This window comes from Trichomycterus rosablanca, chromosome 3 (genome assembly GCF_030014385.1).
Source record: "Trichomycterus rosablanca isolate fTriRos1 chromosome 3, fTriRos1.hap1, whole genome shotgun sequence".
NCBI lineage: Eukaryota > Metazoa > Chordata > Actinopteri > Siluriformes > Trichomycteridae > Trichomycterus > Trichomycterus rosablanca.
This window is the reverse complement of record NC_085990.1, coordinates 11,010,586-11,031,371: the sequence shown is the minus strand read 5'-3', so window position 1 is coordinate 11,031,371 and position 20,786 is coordinate 11,010,586. Positions and strand designations below refer to the sequence as shown.

Below are 20,786 nucleotides of genomic sequence, written 5' to 3'. Positions count from 1 at the left end.
AGAAGAGCCCATACTGACTATATATATAAATATATACACTGATCAGCCATAACATTAAAACCACCTCCTTGTTTCTACACTCACTGTCTATTTTATCTGCTCCACTTACCATATAGAAGCACTTTGTAGTTCTACAATTACTGACTGTAGTCCATCTGTTTCTCTGCATACTTTTCATGCTTCTCTTCAATGGTCAGGACCCCCACAGGGTAGGTATTATTTAGGTGGTGGATCATTCTCAGCACTGCAGTGACACTGACATGGTGGTGGTGTGTTAGTGTGTGTTGTGCTGGTATGAGTGGATCAGACCCAGCAAAGCTGCTGGTGTTTAAAAACTCCATCAGCGCTGCTGTGTTTGTAATTACTACAGTCAGTAATTGTAGAACTACAAAGTGCTTCTATATGGTAAGTGGAGCTGATAAAATGGACAGTGTGTGTAGAAACAAGGAGGTGATTTGAATGTTATGGCTGATCAGTGTGTATATACAGTAATACGGATCGTATCCATACGTTCTCCATCCATACGTGAAGTTAAGAGCAACTCTTACTAAAAGACTTCATGCTCATGACTGAGCTGATTGGTTTTATTGACCTATTGATCAGGCTCCCTCAAACACACACGTGTGAACACATATAGATATATTAGAACTTGACTTACATGCTTGTCCGTGGCTTGACTGGGAGGTAAAGATCCAGGGCAAACGGTGGGCGAACTGGCCGGACTGCACAGCTCGGGAAAGGGATTTGGGATGGCGGGTAGAGACGATGTCCGGTACTGCTGCTCCTCCTCCTGCAGCCTCCTGAACACAGAAAGAGGAATAAAGGTGGTCAAATATTTACAGAAGTGTAATTAAATGTTATAAACGTGTCCAGAACTGAGGTATTAGAGCATCCGCTGGATTATAATGTCCTTGGATGGATGGTATCAGGTTTATATGGTCTAGTTTCTGGATATTTTTGGTCATGAAGGGTCTGTCTGAAAACCTAGTGAGCTCTCCACATTGACGGCATGTCTAAATTCTTAGATGCCTTAAAACGCTGCTTACTGATGTTCCTTATTTTGAAGCCATAAACTGATTGAATGACGATGGAGAATCCGATGCATACTTAGCAGTGAAAAGTTCTTTTTAAAAGTAAATAAATTCTTATTGATTGTTAATTTGTATAAAGATGTACAAGCTGTAATTTGTGCCACCTCAACCCAATGGTTTGAATGGCGTGAGGCTAACTGTGTTAGCTTAGTAAGCGAAAACTGTGTTGATGCAATCGCCATAATCGCTGTCTAAGTAGTGCATCCAAATAATCTGCCTTATAAGTTCTATGTCTTATTAGAATCCTCTCTACTTAAACAGCTGAATAGGTAGGCAGTAGGCAGCAAGGCAGCTCACTAGGTTTTTAGACAGACCCAGTGTGTAGACCTGTACATTTTGGAACATGATTTCAAGCTAACAATGGTAACATTCAAACAGTTTGAACTGAATGGACTGAATGTTCCACAGAGGAATTATACACCAACTGTTGATTGTACTGTCACTTCTTATCAGTCCGGTTCTAACCAGCTGTTAGACGCCAAATCATATGACTTGATGTACCAGACGTTAGGTCAAAACGTCCTCGAGAGGTAAGAACGGTGTATTCTTTTCAACTTAAGCTTCGAGTTCTTGGAACAATACAAGTACAGGCTGAACTTGGACACATTTTCATTCACGTCTTGTCTGTACAAGCACGCTGCACATCATTTTAAATTCATGCTAATCGTTTAATTGTCTGAGGAGAAAAAATCTTTAAAATCCATCAGAACGTCATGTTCAAACCCGGTCAGTTCAGTCTGCCCTCACCCAAACATCACATCCAATATAACAGGCTTTAATATTCTGTTGCTCCCCCCACTGCATTTCCTCCCAATTTAATTCTTTCCATTTCCCATCCAAATTCCTCTGCCTCGAGAGCCACAGACTAGCACCTTGAAGAGTCACCGGCTGCTTCTTTACACCAGCCAGTGGTGGATTCTCACAAGTCATGCCAGGACACGCTGCATCAGCAGCAATGAGTGGAAACCCTACCATGTCAGTTAGAAGTGGACAAGTGGCCTTGTGGAAAAACTGAACATTACCTTGTCATAGATGGAGACACACACACACACACACACACACACACACACACCTAATACAGATTATATAAAAAGCACTTGAGCAAAACACCACACACCCACAAACACTGCACACACACACACACAAGTACGGCAAGTGCACACACACCCACACATACTGCAACGACACACATAGAAAGAAACACACACAAATACAGCAGTCACACACACAAATACAGCAGTCACACACAAACACACAAACATACTGCACAGACACCCAGAAATACTGCACACACATACCTACAAATACTGCACACACACACATACTGCACAGACACACACACAAAATACACACAAATACTGCACACACACAAATACTGTACAGACACACACACAAATACTGTAGACACACACACAAATACTGCAGACACCCAGAAATACTGCACACACATACAGTGTATCACAAAAGTGAGTACACCCCTCACATTTCTGCAGATATTTAAGTATATCTTTTCATGGGACAACACTGACAAAATGACACTTTGACACAATGAAAAGTAGTCTGTGTGCAGCTTATATAACAGTGTAAATTTATTCTTCCCTCAAAATAACTCAATATACAGCCATTAATGTCTAAACCACCGGCAACAAAAGTGAGTACACCCCTAAGAGACTACACCCCTAAATGTCCAAATTGAGCACTGCTTGTCATTTTCCCTCCAAAATGTCATGTGATTTGTTAGTGTTACTAGGTCTCAGGTGTGCATAGGGAGCAGGTGTGTTCAATTTAGTAGTACAGCTCTCACACTCTCTCATACTGGTCACTAAAAGTTCCAACATGGCACCTCATGGCAAAGAACTCTCTGAGGATCTTAAAAGACGAATTGTTGCGCTACATGAAGATGGCCAAGGCTACAAGAAGATTGCCAACACCCTGAAACTGAGCTGCAGCACAGTGGCCAAGATCATCCTGCGTTTTAAAAGAGCAGGGTCCACTCAGAACAGACCTCGCGTTGGTCGTCCAAAGAAGCTGAGTGCACGTGCTCAGCGTCACATCCAACTGCTGTCTTTGAAAGATAGGCGCAGGAGTGCTGTCAGCATTGCTGCAGAGATTGAAAAGGTGGGGGGTCAGCCTGTCAGTGCTCAGACCATACGCCGCACACTACATCAAATTGGTCTGCATGGCTGTCACCCCAGAAGGAAGCCTCTTCTGAAGTCTCTACACAATAAACCCCGCAAAGAGTTTGCTGAAGACATGTCAACAAAGGACATGGATTACTGGAACCATGTCCTATGGTCTGATGAGACCAAGATTAATTTGTTTGGTTCAGACGGTCTCAAGCATGTGTGGCGGCAATCAGGTGAGGAGTACAAAGATAAGTGTGTCATGCCTACAGTCAAGCATGGTGGTGGGAATGCCATGGTCTGGGGCTGCATGAGTGCAGCAGGTGTTGGGGAGTTACATTTCATTGAGGGACACATGAACTCCAATATGTACTGTGAAATACTGAAGCAGAGCATGATCCCCTCCCTCCGGAAACTGGGTCGCAGGGCAGTGTTCCAGCATGATAATGACCCCAAACACGCCTCTAAGACGACCACTGCTTTATTGAAGAGGCTGAGGGTAAAGGTGATGGACTGGCCAAGCATGTCTCCAGACCTAAACCCAATAGAACATCTTTGGGGCATCCTCAAGCAGAAGGTGGAGGAGCGCAAAGTCTCGAATATCCGCCAGCTCCGTGATGTCGTCATGGAGGAGTGGAAAAGCATTCCAGTGGCAACCTGTGAAGCTCTGGTAAACTCCATGCCCAGGAGAGTTAAGGCAGTTCTGGGAAATAATGGTGGCCACACAAAATATTGACACTTCAGGAACTTTCACTAAGGGGTGTACTCACTTTTGTTGCCGGTGGTTTTGACATTAATGGCTGTATATTGAGTTATTTTGAGGGAAGAATAAATTTACACTGTTATATAAGCTGCACACAGACTACTTTTCATTGTGTCAAAGTGTCATTTTGTCAGTGTTGTCCCATGAAAAGATATACTTAAATATCTGCAGAAATGTGAGGGGTGTACTCACTTTTGTGATACACTGTACCTACAAATACTGCAGACACACAAATACTGTAGACACACACACAAATACTGCAGACACCCAGAAATACTGCACACACATACACACACAAATACTGCACACACACACACACACAAATACTGCACAGACACACACACACAAATACTGCACACACACACACAAAACACACACACAAATACTGCACACACACAAATACTGTACAGACACACACACAAATACTGCACAGACACCCAGAAATACTGCACACACATACCTACAAATACTGCACACACACACACACACACACAGAAATACTGCACACACACACACAGAAATACTGCACACACACAAATACTGCACATGCACACACACAAACTTAATACAGATTAGTATAAAAAAAGCACTTGAGCCAAACACCACACACACATACTGCACACACACACACAATACTGCACAGACACAGACAAATACTGCACAGACACAGACAAACACTGTGCACACACACACAAATACTGCACAGACACACCCACAAATACTGCACAGACACACACACAATCACAAATACCGCAAACACCCACAAATACTGCACACACACACACTATCACTGCCTAGACACACACAAAACACAAACCCCAACAAACACACAAAAACACACACACAATTACAGCACATACACCCACAAATACTGCACACACACACACTAATACTGCACACACACAAACACATACACACACACACTGCACAAAGAACGCATGCACACACACACACAAACCCCATGTGCAGACATATACATGCATAAAAACAAGCACACACAAACACACAGGTTATTTTAAGTGCAGAACATTTTGGTTAGTCATTGTCGGGGTATCACTGACTAGGCCACGGGGTAATTTTGGAGGCCTAGACCTTTTGAAGTAGGGTTACACACACACACACACACACACACACACACACACACACACACACACACATCAGACGTTGTGTGCATGTGGGTAACACAGAGGTCACAGCTAAGTCTGAATGCTAACCTCTGGATGAACCCAGGTTGAAAGAAATTCTATCCCAGCACACACGCGCACACACACACACACACACGCACACACACACACACACAAACACACACAGCTTCTAACAAACACTAGATCTGTGCTAGAAACTGTGTGTGTGTGTTTTCTGAAAGTACACGCAGAATAAAAAGAAGGTGACCTGTTACCAATGAAAGGAAGCAGTCGCGGTGCATGGTTAAGGCTGCAGCCCTCCTTGGCCAGCATGAGCATTGTTGTGCAATTGGCACAGGTTGTGGGTGCAAAGAGGGGTTAGATATGATTAAATTGCTTGGAAAAAAAGGAGGGGTGCCACAAATATTAGGTGCACATTATGTATATTATTCTTCAAGTATGACACATCAACAAGTGGGATGTAACTATTTTGAGCAGACTGTATAGTACATAGACAAGTCAAGTCAAGTCAAATTTGTTTATATAGCGCTTTTTACAATGGACATTGTCTCAAAGCAACTTTACAGAATCCAGGACCAACAGACCAGAAACCCCTAGAGTGAGGTTTCACTTCAGCTTGCTGGTGGCGCCTTCTTGTGTCCCTTCTTCGCCCTTTTTGAATCTATGTGTTTCAGCCACAACAATTGCTAACAGGTGTAATAAATCAATTATATTAAGAAAAGTTCGCACTTCCAGCTTTGCAGCAACAGTTTAGGGAAGGCCCTTTCCTATTTCAGCATGACCGTGCCCCTGTGTACAAGCAAGCTCTATAAAGACATGAAGAAAAGCTTGATTTAAAGAAACTCCAGCAGTCTCACTAAACAGCTTTGGAATGAACTAGAACATCAACTGGGTTTTTTTATATATATATATATATTTTGTTTATGCATTTTCTCACCTTTTTCTCCCTTTTTCTAGCGCGTCCAATTGCCTGATTGCGTCATGCTTCCTCTCCACCAATGCCGATCCCCGCTCTGATTGAGGAGAACGAAGCTAACTCACACCCCCTCCAACACGTGGGCAGCAGCCGTATGCATCTTATCACCTACACTTTGATGAATGCAATGCTGGTCAGCTCTGTGTACGGAGAGACACATCCTGACAGCACTCTTTTCTCATGTCTGTGCAGAGCCATCAATCAGCCAGCAGAGGTCGTAATTGCATTAGTAATGAGAGAGTCTCTATCCGGCTTTAACATCCCACCCCTATCTGAACAACAGGCCAATCGTTGTTCATGTGGCCGTTCAGCCCAGCCGGCAAATACGATGTATTCGAGATCCCAGCTCTGGTTCCAGTGTGTGTTTTTACCGCTGCACCACCTGAGCAGCCCATCAACTGGGTTTTAATGGCCAACATCAGTGATCAGCCATACAAATGCTCTGTTGACTGAATGAACACAAATTTCCACAGACATACTCCAAAGTCTTGTGAGAAAATCACATAGAGGTCACTCTATATTAACAGCATTTGGAAATAGGATGTTCAAAAAGGTTATGGTCAGGTGTCCAAATACTTTTACTTATACAGTGTGTGTATTTGTGTGCGTGTTACCTGAAGGCGAGGATGTGTACAGGCTGGGAGCGGCGTAGTCTGTGATGTCCTGAGGTGGGCTGGCCATGACCGTGGCTGTGTGAGTGTGTGAGAGTGTGTGCATGTTGCCCGTTGTGCAGCAGTGGGGTGGACTCGCACTGCACACTGCTGGAGGGGTACAGACTATCAAACGACGAATTCATATCATTTACCAGAGCCTCCAGATCAACGTCATCCTCTGAGAAAGAGAGAGAGAGAAGGAGATTCATTACATAAGATTCATGATCACTAACAGCTGATTTATGTTTCAAATTCAGGATCAGGTTTTTGGTCTACAGTGATAATGGGACAGCGGTCTGTTACACTAGCCCACTACGGCTGAGATGGATACACCCAGTCCAGTGTTTCTGCCTCATGCCCAGTGTTTCCCAATGAAACTAGACCCACCTCAACCCTGACCAGGATAAAGCACTTGATAAAAAATTACAAAAATAAATAAATAAATAAAATACTGAATTATACGCAAAACATTGTGGTACCTCAAAACTCAACGTCAATTGGTTCTGGGAGTGGAGGATTTTAAAAGGTGTTGAGTTTCAAGGTATTTTTTCCCATAAGGATGTATGAGAAACCTGTTAATGCGTTCCATGGTCCTGTGGAACTGCATATATTTTAGGCTAATGTAAAATAATGGGGGTGTTTTTGACACCTATACTCCATTGTTAATTTCGTTGACGAATGATTTTCGTCATAGTTTTCGTCAACAAACCTTTTTTTCATGACGAAAACGAGACGATGACTAAATGAAAACTACATAAAAGGATAAAAACTATGACGAAATGAATCGACACTTTCGTCAACGAATAAAAACGAGACGAAAATGTTTGGCAGGGGCGACATCCAATCAGAACTGATTTAGTTTTGTGGAAGGTAGGGACAAGTTAGAAAGAGATCCAATCAGAACTACTTTAGCGTATGTGGAGGGGCAGGACAAGGCGATTAGCCATCCAATCAGTACTAATCTTTTGCAGTACCGCGGCAGAGCCGTAGATAGAGATAGCTCTGTACCGCGGTAAGACCACACTCGCACAAGTTTGATCTAAACCCGGGAAGAGCAGACTAGCCTGTGAACTTTCTTTACTCATGGAACTAGATTAACTCCACAATGTCAACAGGGAGAAAGATGAGAGCCGATATATGGACACATTTCTCATTTGACGTCGTGAAAAACAAGATGATGTGTAAACCATGTGGGGCGACGATCTCGGATAAAAACACAACAAATCTGAAACATCTGGCACCGCTGGCAGTATAATGGCAACATAATGTCACAGCTGCTTTTATGGTACCCAGTTTTATAAAGAACGTAATATGCAATTTGTTATGAACAATGCATATACTTTTCAGGCAGAGCAGGCCTACTGGTCATTAATATTTTGTTATTGTTATGCTCAATGAGCAAGGTCATGTAAATAAAGATGTTGTTTGAAATAAGTTAAATCTGTTTTTGTGTATTGCACATTCAAACATTAATAATATTCCATAACTGGTTAAAAATGTTACATTTTGTGTAAGTGTATATAATTACTTAAATAATTTCAGGGAAGTGATAAAAAAGCATTTACATTTTACACCCTTTATATTTATTTTAGGGCGGCATTGTGGAGTTAACCTAGTTCCATGAGTGGGTTGCGCTGTCGCCTCACAGCAAGAAGGTCCTGGGTTCGAACCCCAGGTGGGGCGGTCCGGGTCCTTTCTGTGTGGAGTTTGCATGTTCTCCCCGTGCCTGCGTGAGTTTCCTCCGGGTGCTCCGGTTTCCTCCCACAGTCCAAAGACGTGCAAGTGAGGTGAATTGAAGATACTAAATTTGTCCATGACTGTGTTCGATATAAACTTGTGTAATGAGTAACTACCGTTCCTATCATGAATGTAACCAATGTGTAAAAACATGACGTTAAAATCCTAATAAACAAACAAATATGTATTTTAGTCGACTGAATTGACTGTAGATTTAGTCGACTATATTCTTATGATAATTAGTCGACTAAAACTAGACTAAAACTAAAACAATTCAGACGACTAAATTATGACTAAAACTAAATTACATTTTAGTCAAAAGACTATGACTAAAACAAAATCAAAATTTGCTGTCAAAATTAACACTGCTATACTCTGAGTTTAGGGGACATCGAGTTACAAGGTACCACTGTACTGTATTATAATCCCTAATACTATTAACCTGCATTTCATCCTCCTACCACTAGAGGTAGCCAAATATCTAAAAAAAAAAATTTAGCTCAGAGTACATATAGCTCCTATTTAAAAATTATACACTAATTATACTGCCTAATATGCTCTGATCGCCGAGACCTGGACTTCTCAAGACATGAATCACTCTTGTGGTATCTGGTACCAGGACATTACCAGCAGGTGGATTGTCCCACAGTGCATCCCGGTGCACCTCTTCCTTAGAGGAAAGACACACACATGCATGGACATGTAAAATCTGATGATCCGTGTTCTCCCAGGACAATTTCCCAATAGTCCCAACATTCTTGTGATGGTATTAAATGCTCATGCTCGACTTTCTCCGTTCACTTGTAGGTCCCCTGCATTTTTTTTGCAGACTGGAATTACTTGTGTAGAAATGGAGATGCAGTCCATTGCTTATTCATAACTGTGTAACTGTTGTTTTTGCTGTTTTAGATCATCCTGCAATTCTTTCCAAATGACTTCTGGCTTCTCTTTTATTCTAATTTTTGTCATTAAAGTGTTGTTTAAATATTCTGTTTCTGAAAACTTGTTTACCTTTATGATTACTATTAGTAGATACCAGTGGCGGCTGCTGGTCTTTCAAAGAGGGGAAGCTCATTGTCGGCTTACATCATAAAATTTGTCAATTTATTTATACATAAATTCTGCCCTCCGTTCCTTTTCAAGAAAATGACCTGTGATCCTATCGGACTTGACCAGTGTCCTGAAACAAATACTATGAGTGTGTTTTATTTACACAATGAACAATGGAAATGGTCAAGTAATTTCACCAAGCAAATACCAAGAAATGGGTTGCAGTTTGTCTTTCGACTTCACTCGCAAAATCCGCGATGGGACTGAAGCTCCCAGTGCTTAAGTGACGTGGATCTCAAAATAGCTGTCAATCAAAACGGGATTCAGCCTTTCGACTGATCCTCCAATCATCTTGCAGAAGCTCCGCGTCCAGACCCGCCCACAGCTCCATTCACCCCCAGAGACGCTCAGCGTCCGGGGGCGGGACCAAATCGTGGCATTTATCCAATGACCGGCAAGTTTCAAAGCAATGAAAAAAACTTTTCCATTCAGTCCCATTGAAGTGAACAGACGCTCAGCTTCTACGGGCAAATGCATTGACGCTACGGGAGTTAACAAAATCGAATAAGTAGCTGATTCTGAACGAACTCGTCTTCGAGATGAACGTGTTCTAACGCATTTGTAGTCAATGAAATGTTAACACAACTGTACATATTTGACCATTTAATTTTTGACATTTTAGGGGAAGCTGAGCTTCCCTTGCAGTCTTAGAGAAATCGCCACTGGTATATACATACACGGGGATCGTCTAAAAGTGTCCGCACCTTTATATTTTGGTTGGAAGCAGTGAGTGTGGGAGGAGTAGTAACTGGTTGTGTCTGAGAGACTGAAGGAGAGCTTATAGTCTGGATTTAGCACCATCTGATTTCTACCTTTTTGGACGCTCAAAGAAGCTTTAAGGGGAAGAAGATTTTCATGTGATGATGTGAAAGCAGCGATGCATCACTGTCTACGCATTCAACCAAAAAAATTTTTTGCTGATGGCACTAAAAAATTGGTATGATGCCGGGAAAAATGCATTGGAAGGTGACTATGTAGAAAAGTGATGTTATTTGTTCTTGAAATTCTTAATAAATAAAGCACCCTCGTGTATACATATATACAGTATATATATATATATATATATATATATATATATAAAGATGTTCAGCATTTGTTTTGCAGGGAGAGAGAGAGAGAGAGATGTGATTCTGGTTATTGATTTATTAATGTACTCATTAGAATTTTAACGTCATGTTTTACACACTTTGGTTACATTCATGACAGGACATGTAATTACTGGTTAAACAAGATTCATCAGTTCACAAGTTTAATGTCAAACACAGTCATGGACAATTTTGTATCTCCAATTCACCTTACTTGCACGTCTTTGGACTGTGGGAGGAAACCGGAGCACCCAGAGGAAACCCACACAGACATGGGGAGAACATGCAAACTTCACATAAACAGGACCCAGACCACTTCACCTAAGAATCGAACCCAGGACCTTCTTGGTGTGAGGCTACAGTTCTACCCACCAAGCCACTGTGTCGCTCTGTACATACATAAGTGAAAATAAATTGGTCACATCTCCGAAATGACACTGTGTGCATCATCACCAGGTCTTGGTTTCATACCAACAGAATTTTGGAACGGGAACCAAAGCTATACTGTGATGGAAAGTGCAGAAAAGTGCAAGATTGAGAACTGGAACCACAGTGCCAGTGGAAAAGGAATAATGGTTGGCTAAACAGAGCAAGGTCAAGGGGGTGAGGAAATAAATAAATTAATTAATAAATAAAACACTACTGGCTAACAGAAACTGGGATGAAGGCTTACTTCTGGCCAGCATGATGGGAAATAACTTGTACTGGAGCAGGAAGGTCACTATAATCACATTATATTGCTCTGTAAGAGTCAGGGGCACCTAAATTAAATCAGATGGGTATAATATTTCCCAGAAAGCCATCAGCTAGTAAGCTGAACCCTATGCACGTTCATATTCACCCAGCCTAGTGCACATCAAAAATTCTCAACATTCACAAAATATTAGCAACATTTCCTTAACTAAACCTCCAGATATTATCTGTATACACATAAAACACAAGTAACTGCAAGTTCCCTTAAAAATAGGTCTAATATACTTGAAAAACACCAAGTAAACGCCATGTGTAACAGACGTGTGAACTAACTTATAACAACAACATAGGACCTAGAATACAACTAAGTGAAACAGTGCAAATGAAGTGTCTAAATTTCAACAGCCTTACGCCAGGCAGACAAGGTTGTATCCAGGCAAGGAATCCCAGGGCACGTTGTTTTCCCAGCAGAAAGTCAGCCAAGGGAGACGAAATCAAATCAGATTGTTATTCTTCCCTGAAAAGCATCAGCTGGTAAGCTGAACCCCATGCAGACTCATGTTCACCCAGCCTGCTGCTCACTACTACATTAGCGCAGGATGTGCGCGGCTTCGGTTGAACTACAACCAACCTCAGGGATGATTTTACGGGTCCTTATGTGCCCTTTGAGTTTAAGACTACAAATCAAAAGTATATGACGCGCAAATCTAAAATACCCACAACTGAAAACAAATAACAAACCCACGAGACAGTAAGTAGTTCCTGAGGAGAAAGCTGTGGTCTGTGGAATATAAGAGCATGTTGATGCAGAGTACTTAGTATTCCCTATAAACCACATTATTTAGCTTTCCCTGAAGTCTTGCAGTAAATCAGACATTGTAAATTTTACCAGCATACTCTTTAATACCAGACCCATCTGTTGTGGGGTTCATCAGGGTTCTGCTTTAGGACCTTTTAAATTGTTGTTAAAATTATTATAGAAAAAAAACTTACAGGTACAGTTAAGGCACTTGTTATGGGCATTTGTGTCCAGGCAGTTCTGACTGTTTGTATGCAAGTGTAAAGTACATGGAACAATGGTCTCTTCATCAAGGTCAGAAAAAAAAAAAAACTGTCACCTTATACTACAAGACTATGTCTTCAGATAGTTTGATGTAATTTAAAAGCCAGCCTGCTGTTAATTAAAAGCTGCTGAAGCACATTGGCCACTGTGCACAGTCAAGCAAGGTTTACATGACCATGGGATTAGAAAGAAGCCCCTACTCCACGGTAAGCTTACATTTAAATTTTCAGCATTTAGCAGACGCTTTTATCCAAAGCGACTTACAGTACTGTGACAGTATACTGTCTAAGCAATTGAGGGTTAAGAGCCTTGCTCAAGGGCTCAACAGTGACAACCTTGCAGTAGTGGGGCTTGAACCAGTGACCTAATAGGCTACAACTGCCCTTTAGAATAGAGAGCCATATATTTATCCTATACACTGATCAGCAATAACATTAATATGTTATCAGCTCCACTTACCATATACAAACAATTTGTCGTTCTACAATTACTGACTGTAGTCCATCTATTTCTCTACATGCTTTTTAGCCTAATTTTACCCTGTTTTTCAATGATCAGGACCCCAACAGGACCACCACAAAGAAGGTATTATTTAGGTGGTGGATCATTCACAGCACTGCAGTGACTGAGTTGGTCTTCTTCTAGACCTTCATCAGTGGTCACAAGACTGGATATTTTTGGTTGGTGGACTATTCCCAGTCCAGCAGTGACAGTGAGGTGTTTAAAAACTCCATCAGCATTGCTGTGTCTGATCCACTCATACCTGCACAACATACACTAACACACCACCACCATGTCAGTGTCACTGCAGTGCTGAGAATCATCCACCACCCAAATAATACCTACTCTGTAGTGGTCCTGTTGGGGTCCTGACCATTGAAGAACAGCATGAAAGGGGGCTAACAAAGCATGCAGAGTAACAGATGGACTACAGTCAGTAATTGTAGAACTACAAAGTGCTTCTACATGATAAGTGGAGAAACAAGGAGGTGGTTTAATGTTATGGCTGATCAGTGTATACAAATAGACATGTACAGTACAATGAAATTCTCCTCCGCATATACCATCTTGTTTGAAAGCTGGGGTCAGAGCGCAGGGTCAGCCATTGTACGGCACCCTTGGAGCTGAGAGGGTTCAACAGTGGCTGCATGGCAGAGCTAAGAATCAAACCCAGAATCTTCTGACTGTTAGTCCAAAGCTCTACCCACTAGGCTACCACTGTCACTATGTACGCTTAATGCTTAAATAAAGTTTGTTGCTGATCACATGGTTATCCAAAAAAATGACCAGAGGTATGTTTGAAGCCAAAAAAGTATTGAATTCCAACCCAGCAATTCAGACTATGTTGGCCGTTCCAAAACCAACTGGGGTAGGGGTCAGATTTTCTAAAATCCAAGTTTCTAAAAGCTCAGTTTAGTCTATGTGGCCTGTTAAGCTTATGTTGGCTTGGGTTTCTAAAGGCCAACATAGGCTAAACTGAGCTCTTAGAAAGTCCTGACCTCCTTGCTGAGACTATTCATTTATTTATTTAGATGCTTTACGCTGTGTTTACACAGTGGTTATATTCACGGAAGAAAAGGTACGTCATATTTCAGTTTACAGTCCTTGTGAAGTGTTGTTCCTTAGATGCACTCCATCCAATTTTTCCCAAAACCTTCTTTGGTCTTTGGTATTGTTCTTGCTGAGGTTAAAGGACCTGAAAAAAAGTGGCTAAGAAGATGTCGTGTGGAAGCAGCTGAGAAGAATCCAGTCACCAGAAGAGGCTCGTGCAAGCCCACGGCCAGTAAGGGTCCCATGCTTTGTTTGTTTATTAGGATTTTAACGTCATGTTTTACACTTTGGTTACATTCATGACAGGAACGGTAGTTATTCATTACACAAGGTTTATCAGTTCACAAGTTTTTATATCAAGCACAGTGTTTGACAATTTAGTATCTTCAATTCACCTCACTTGCATGTCTTTGGACTGTGGGAGGAAACCGGAGCACCCGGAGTAAACCCACGCAGACACGGGGAGAACATGCAAACTCCACACAGAAAGGACCCGGACCGCCCCACCTGGGGTTCGAACCCAGGACCTTCTTGCTGTGAGGCGACAGTTCTACCCACTAAGCCACCGTGTCGCCCCAGGGTCCCATGCAATCAAAAAAGGTCAGCGGAGTGCAAAGGGAAAATAAACAATTCAAGAAATTCCCAGCAAAATCAATTCAAGACTGGTTCCTAAAAAACTAAGGTAAAAGTGATAGCATGGCTTAGATCTCCTGAATTGGGAGTCTATCAGACAGACCATGCAGTTTGCTGAAAGAAATAGGCTAAAGTTGAACCACAATGCTGCGAAAAGCATATTATTTCTTGGCAAAGACGCCTTAAAGCTATAACTGCCAACAACAGCTTTATTTGTGGTTTCTGGATACTTTCCACTGTTACTTTGCTTAAAAAGACATACTTTTGGGTCCTTATTTCTAAGCTTACCTTTAAATGACAGTATGTGAATATTTGCACTGGAAGTATATTAAATAAAAATAAAAGCGATAGAATATGTTGACTCTCACTGAAGCAACTAGTAATTCCTCTACATTTGCTAAATAGATCTATTTTTAGAACCAGTCAAGTTCAAACCAAGGATACTCCCAGGTTCAAAATAAGAGGGGCAACACACACACACACACACACACACACACACACACACACACACACACACACACACACACACACAGCCGCAAAGCTTTAAATCATGCCATGTGTGGACATGAACACCCCCCTCCCTGTTTCAGATCTTCTGGTGTCCATTGACTTCTGTGAAATTGAGACATCAACAAACACAGTAAACTTTTATGCTCCATTTCTTTTTGAGACAGCGGCGATGGTTCCTAAGAAAAACCACACAAAGACATTCCGGCTCTGCCCCCACGCTGAGCCAATAATGTGTTTAAATCTCATGCTCCCATTCTCATGTTTTGGATGTTTTGTACAACCCTAATGAGATTGGAACCCTTAGTCAGCCTCTAAACTGTGGTAATGTTAAGCTGTAGAGAAAAAACCTTGAAAGACTATTTGGCCAAAAGTATGTGGACACATGATCATGAGCCTGTTGTACGTCCCGTTTCAAAACTATTTGGGTTAATATGAAGCTGACCCCCACTCCTTCATCTTTGCAGCTGAAACTGATGTCACACTTTTCGGAAAAAGAAAAAAGCATTTTTTGAGGTCAGGCAATGATGTTTATCGAGGAGGTCTGGCTCACAGTCAGTGTTCCAAGTTATCCCATTAAAAAGTATACAAAAGTGTAGCTTTTTTGAGGAAATTTAAACCGATGGACAGATATAATCCAATTAATTATGTAATTTCAAAATTTCAATCAAAAAGTGAAAATGTGTGGTACTGTCCATGTTTGCCATGCGATGCCGTGCATCATGCCATAACATTAAAATCACCTCCTTGTTTCTACACTCACTGTCCATTTTATCAGCTCCACTTACCATGTATAAATATATATATATATACTGTACACACACATTTAGCAGACGCTTTTATCCAGCGACTTACAATTATGACTGAACACAATTTTGAGCAGTTGAAGGTTAAGGGCCTTGCTCAGGGGCCCAACAGTGGCAACTTGGTGGTGGTGGGGCTTGAACCATTTCTCATTACTAGTCCAGTACCTTAACCGCTGAGCTACCACTGCCCTACCATATGGGAGCACTTTGTAGTTCTACAATTGCTGACTGTAGTCCATCTGTTTCTCTGCATGCTTTGTTAGCCCCCTTTCATGCTGTTCTTTAATGGTCAGGACTCTCCCAGGACCCCCACAGAGTAGGTATTATTTGGGTGGTGCATCATTCTCAGCACTGACATGGTGGTGGTGTGTTAGTGTGTGTTGTGCTGATATGAGTGGATCAGACACAGCGGCGCTGCTGGAGTTTTGAAATACCGTGTCCACTCACTGTCCACTCTATTAGACACTCCTACCTAGCTGGTCCACCTTGTAGATGTAAAGTCAGAAACGATCGCTCATCTATTGCTGCTGTTTGAGTTGGTCATCTTGTAGACCTTCATCAGAGGTCACAGAACGCTGCCCATGGGGTGCTGTTGGCTGAATATTTTTGGTTGGTGGACTATTCTCGGTCCAGCAGTGACAGTGAGGTGTTTAAAAACTCCATCAGCACTGCTGTGTCTTATCCACTCATACCAGCACAACACACACTAACACACCACCATGTCAGTGTCACTGCAGTTCTGAGAATGATCCACCACCTAAATAATACCTGCTCTGTAGTGGTCCTGGGAGAGTCCTGACCATTGAAGAACAGCACAAAAGGGGGCTAACAAAGCATGCAGAAAAATAGATGGACTACAGTCAGTACTTGTAGAACTACAAAATGCTTCTATATGGTAAGTGGAGCTAATAAAATGGTGTAGAAACAAGGAGGTGGTTTTAAGGTTGATTGGTGTATATTGCAAACAATTGAGGGTTAAGTGCCTTGCTCAAAAGCCCAACAAGGCCAACATGAGGCTTGAATGAGCAACTTCTGATTACTAGCCCTTTACCCTAACCACTTAGCTACCAATACCACTGCCAGGCTTCAGTGCCTGACCTTACAACCGCTCTTTGGATTGAATGGGCACAAATTCATCCCAGACAAAATCCTTCCCAAAAGAACAGAAGCAGTTATAGCCAGTATAGAGGCAACTCCATGTTATTACCTGCGGTTTTGGAATAGAATGCCCAACAACCTCATGATCAGGTGTCCACATACTTTTGGCTATATAGTGTACAAGTATCTTTCAAGTGTGTGTAACTGTAAACAGAAGTGTGGAGTAAATAAACACTAACCTTGGTGGTTAGGAGAGCTCCGATTGGCTGCCTGCTGGAAACTCGACCCAATAAGATCTGCTGGTCTGTGATTGGCGGTTCTGTCGACGTTGTCCTGGTGAGTCAAAAGACAAGAATTATTTTTTTTATCGAGAGAAAATTTATTTTTCATTTCATGTCAAGTGCCTAATCCTGGTCAAGACTGCTGTGGGTCATATGCCACAAAAAATAGAAACACACCCTGAAGAGTGTGGCAACCCCTTAAAGAATAACATATATCATCCTTTACATATAGGGCTAGTTACAACTAGGGTCAATCTACCTTCTGCATGTTTTGGGAAGATGAAAGAACCCAGAGTACATGGAGGAAGTCCATAATGATACTAGGAGGACAATATATTATTTGTTGGCTGCTATACGACCCAATGATTTCCACCAGATGCTGACCATACAATTTTGGATCCACCACATTACTTAAGTCGTCAGCTGACCATGTGGGTTTGAAGGCACCATCTGGCTTTCTTAAAACCAGACTCTCCTGGTAAATACAGTAGACAAAAGTATTGGGACGCCTCTTCTAAACAAATTTTAAAGTAACGTGTTGTAGCCTAGCGAGTAAGGTACTGAACTAGTAATTGAAAGGTCACTGGTTCAAGGATCACCATTGCCAGGTTGTCACTGTTGGGCTCTTGAGCAAGACCCTTAACCCTCACTTGTTTAGACATTATACTGTCACAGTACTGTAAGTTACTTTGGATGAAAGTGTCTGCTTAATGCTGAAAATGTTAATGTAATTCTGCTCAATATTAATTGTATCTCTAGGGCAGTTGTAGCCTAGCAAGTAAGGTACTGGACAAGTAATCATAAGGTTACTGGTTCAAGCCCCACCACTGCTCTTGAGCAAGGCCCTTAACCCTCAATTGCTTAGAGTGTCTATTGTCACAGTACTGTCGTAAGTCGCTCTGGATCAAAAGCATCTGCTAAATGACGAAAATGTAAATGTAAACGCAAGGTTAGGGAAGACCCTTTCCTGCTCCTGTGCACAAAGCAAGGTCTACAAAGACATGAAGAAAAGCTTGGTTTAAAGACACTCCCGAGTCCTGACCTCAACCCTTAGGACTGAGCTGCAGTCACTGATTCCAAGTCAGGCCAATATCAGTATCTGACTGAGCACACATTTCCACAGATGCCCAACAAACACATGGTGAGGTATCCACATACTTTTGGCCATTTACAGTACACCTGTGTATCCCTTGATCTGTATACTTTCGCATCATCCCAAAATGTGTGTACATTCCTTCGTTGCTCCTCCATTGTCAAAGTCTCATTTTCAGTAATATAATCCTTCTTTTGGAGACGATCGGGGTAGAGAAGGCCCTCCATCATGTCCTGAATACCCCCTGCAGTGTCTCAGCAGGGTTACAGCCATGTTTCACAGGGGCCAGGACACTAAATGATGAGAAGTTTTAAGCTGGGAGCTGGAGGTTTGCTCTCTGGACACATGGACAATACACAAGCAACAAGCGACTGGGCAATCCAAGTACCCCATCTGTACTTTCTCCTGGCGGCACTATAAAGAGGAGAACGGTGGGATATCTATCTGAAGCCACCGTGCTGATTGGGGCCGTCACAGCAGGAGACAGGAACAGAATGTTCTGTGGTTCCCATGTTCGGAGATGTTGTACCCAAAGCAACCACAAAGCTGGTCAATGTATTCTATTGTGGATGTACCAGCTCTAATAATAATACGGAATTAAAGCTGGGTCTTGTCTTCCTTTCGATGCCAGCGTTTCTGGTTTATGAGTGCCCCACATGTGTGGATGAAATGAAGGACATAATTGTTGCCCAAAAAAGGAGACATAACAATTTTTAATAGAACAACAACAAGGCTGTGAAGTTTAGCAGGAGGCTTCGTGGCTTTGAAATAGAATCTGAAGGTGTGAATACAAAGTAGGATCCTTTTTCTTGAGAGCAGCATTAATTCTTTTTGAGATGCTCGCATACAAGGGGTGGTGGCTTGGGCGCTCAGGTGGCACAGCAGTAAAATGCCATAGCACACCAGAGCTGGCATCTTGAACTCGTCGGTTCGAATCTCAGCTCTGCTACCGGCAGGTTGGGCGTCTACACGAGCAAGGATTGGCTTGTTCTTAGGAGGGGATTCCTCATAACTGATGCAATTACGACTTCTGCTGGCTGATTAATGGCACCTGCACAGAGACGAGGAATAATGGGATCAGGGTGTGACTCTCCATACACAAAGCTGATCCATGTATAACCTCGCCTCATGCAGGTGAAAAGATGCAGTCGGTACTGCACTTCTGTTTAAGGGGGTGTGTGTCAGTCACAGTTCTCCTCAGTCAGAGTGGAGGTCTGGAGGTCACTATTTTTTCAACTAATCAGGTGTATAACCATTTACCAAGCACGTGTATAAACAAGTTGACTGCACAAAAAACATGACATGGGCTAAAAATATCCTTAAACTCTGACACATTTAAACTAAAATCCAGATCATGCAAGTTTATGTGTCCTGGATCTTGACCTCGGCACCTTAAGGCCAAGGTTCAGTTAGTCAGGCATGACTGATTTGTCCTGAGTTCCACCCAAACCCACAGCAGGAGAAACTCGTCCGTTCTGTCAGACTGCATCGTGATCAAACTCCACCATAGTAGCTCCAAATTCCCAGCTACGCATCTCAACTCCTGAATCATTAAAAGCTTCTCAGCACTGTTGTGTTTAAGTGCTGTCTGTGCACAGCGTCCAGACCCAATCTGACCTCAGCCTGTATTAACGAGCGTCTGGACGCTGACCTGCACTTTCTACAACGTAGACACTTTTTAACTTCGCTTTCTTCAGAAGAGCATCAAACACTGTGGTTTGTATTAGGGATGCAAATCCTGCCAAAGTCTTTAAACCGACAGTTAAACAATAACATGCTCATAGCAGCCAATTAAAACCTATACACAACAGTGAGGTTTATAAACAAGTCACACATTTATAGATGAATAAACAGTGTAACTAGTAAATGTGGCAGTAATGTAAAACAGTAAGAACAAACACAGTGAGCAGAGTCAGTAGAGTTCATTCCAAGCGCTAACTAAACATGCTAATGGAAAAATAAAGAAACAGCATTAATGTCATTATATAAGATAATAATCAGTTTCATTTTCATCCTGGAGCATGATGCACAACATCCACATAAGTTCTGTTTGTAATAAGAAATCATTGTAAGTAATGAGTGGGATGCCACACTGTGTGTAGTGTACTCCCTAGATTTCAGTTACCTGTAATCAACCATGGTTCAAATGGTTTTTTACCATGATTTTTTTATGCATTTTCTCCCTTTTTCTCCTGATTTTTTAGCGTGTCCAATTTATACCCAATTACATTATGCTTCCTCTCTACTGGAGCTGACCCCCTCCCCGATTGAGGAGAGCGAGACTGTCACACACCCCCTCCAACACGTGCGCAGTAGCCGACTGCATCTTTTCACCTGCGTGAGGCGAGTTCATATGCGGCTCAGCTTTGTGCATGTAG

General features: G+C 42.1%; 1 protein-coding gene across 5 annotated transcripts in view; it reads right to left on the bottom strand.

Moving 5' to 3' along the window:
- Window positions 1–20,786, bottom strand: part of grb10b (growth factor receptor-bound protein 10b) — a 102,140-nt gene that overhangs the window by 46,044 nt on the left and 35,310 nt on the right. For 4 of the 5 annotated variants that reach the window (XM_062992649.1, XM_062992653.1, XM_062992652.1 and 1 more), the window contains exons 3-5: window positions 17,274–17,367; window positions 6,713–6,929; window positions 659–800 (exon numbers count right to left, since the gene is read on the bottom strand). In XM_062992649.1, the coding sequence (XP_062848719.1) occupies window positions 659–800; window positions 6,713–6,929; window positions 17,274–17,367 (453 nt within the window). Of the gene's footprint in view, window positions 1–658; window positions 801–6,059; window positions 6,155–6,712; window positions 6,930–17,273; window positions 17,368–20,786 lie in introns of those variants that run through there. The other variant, XM_062992654.1, reaches the window with a different exon arrangement.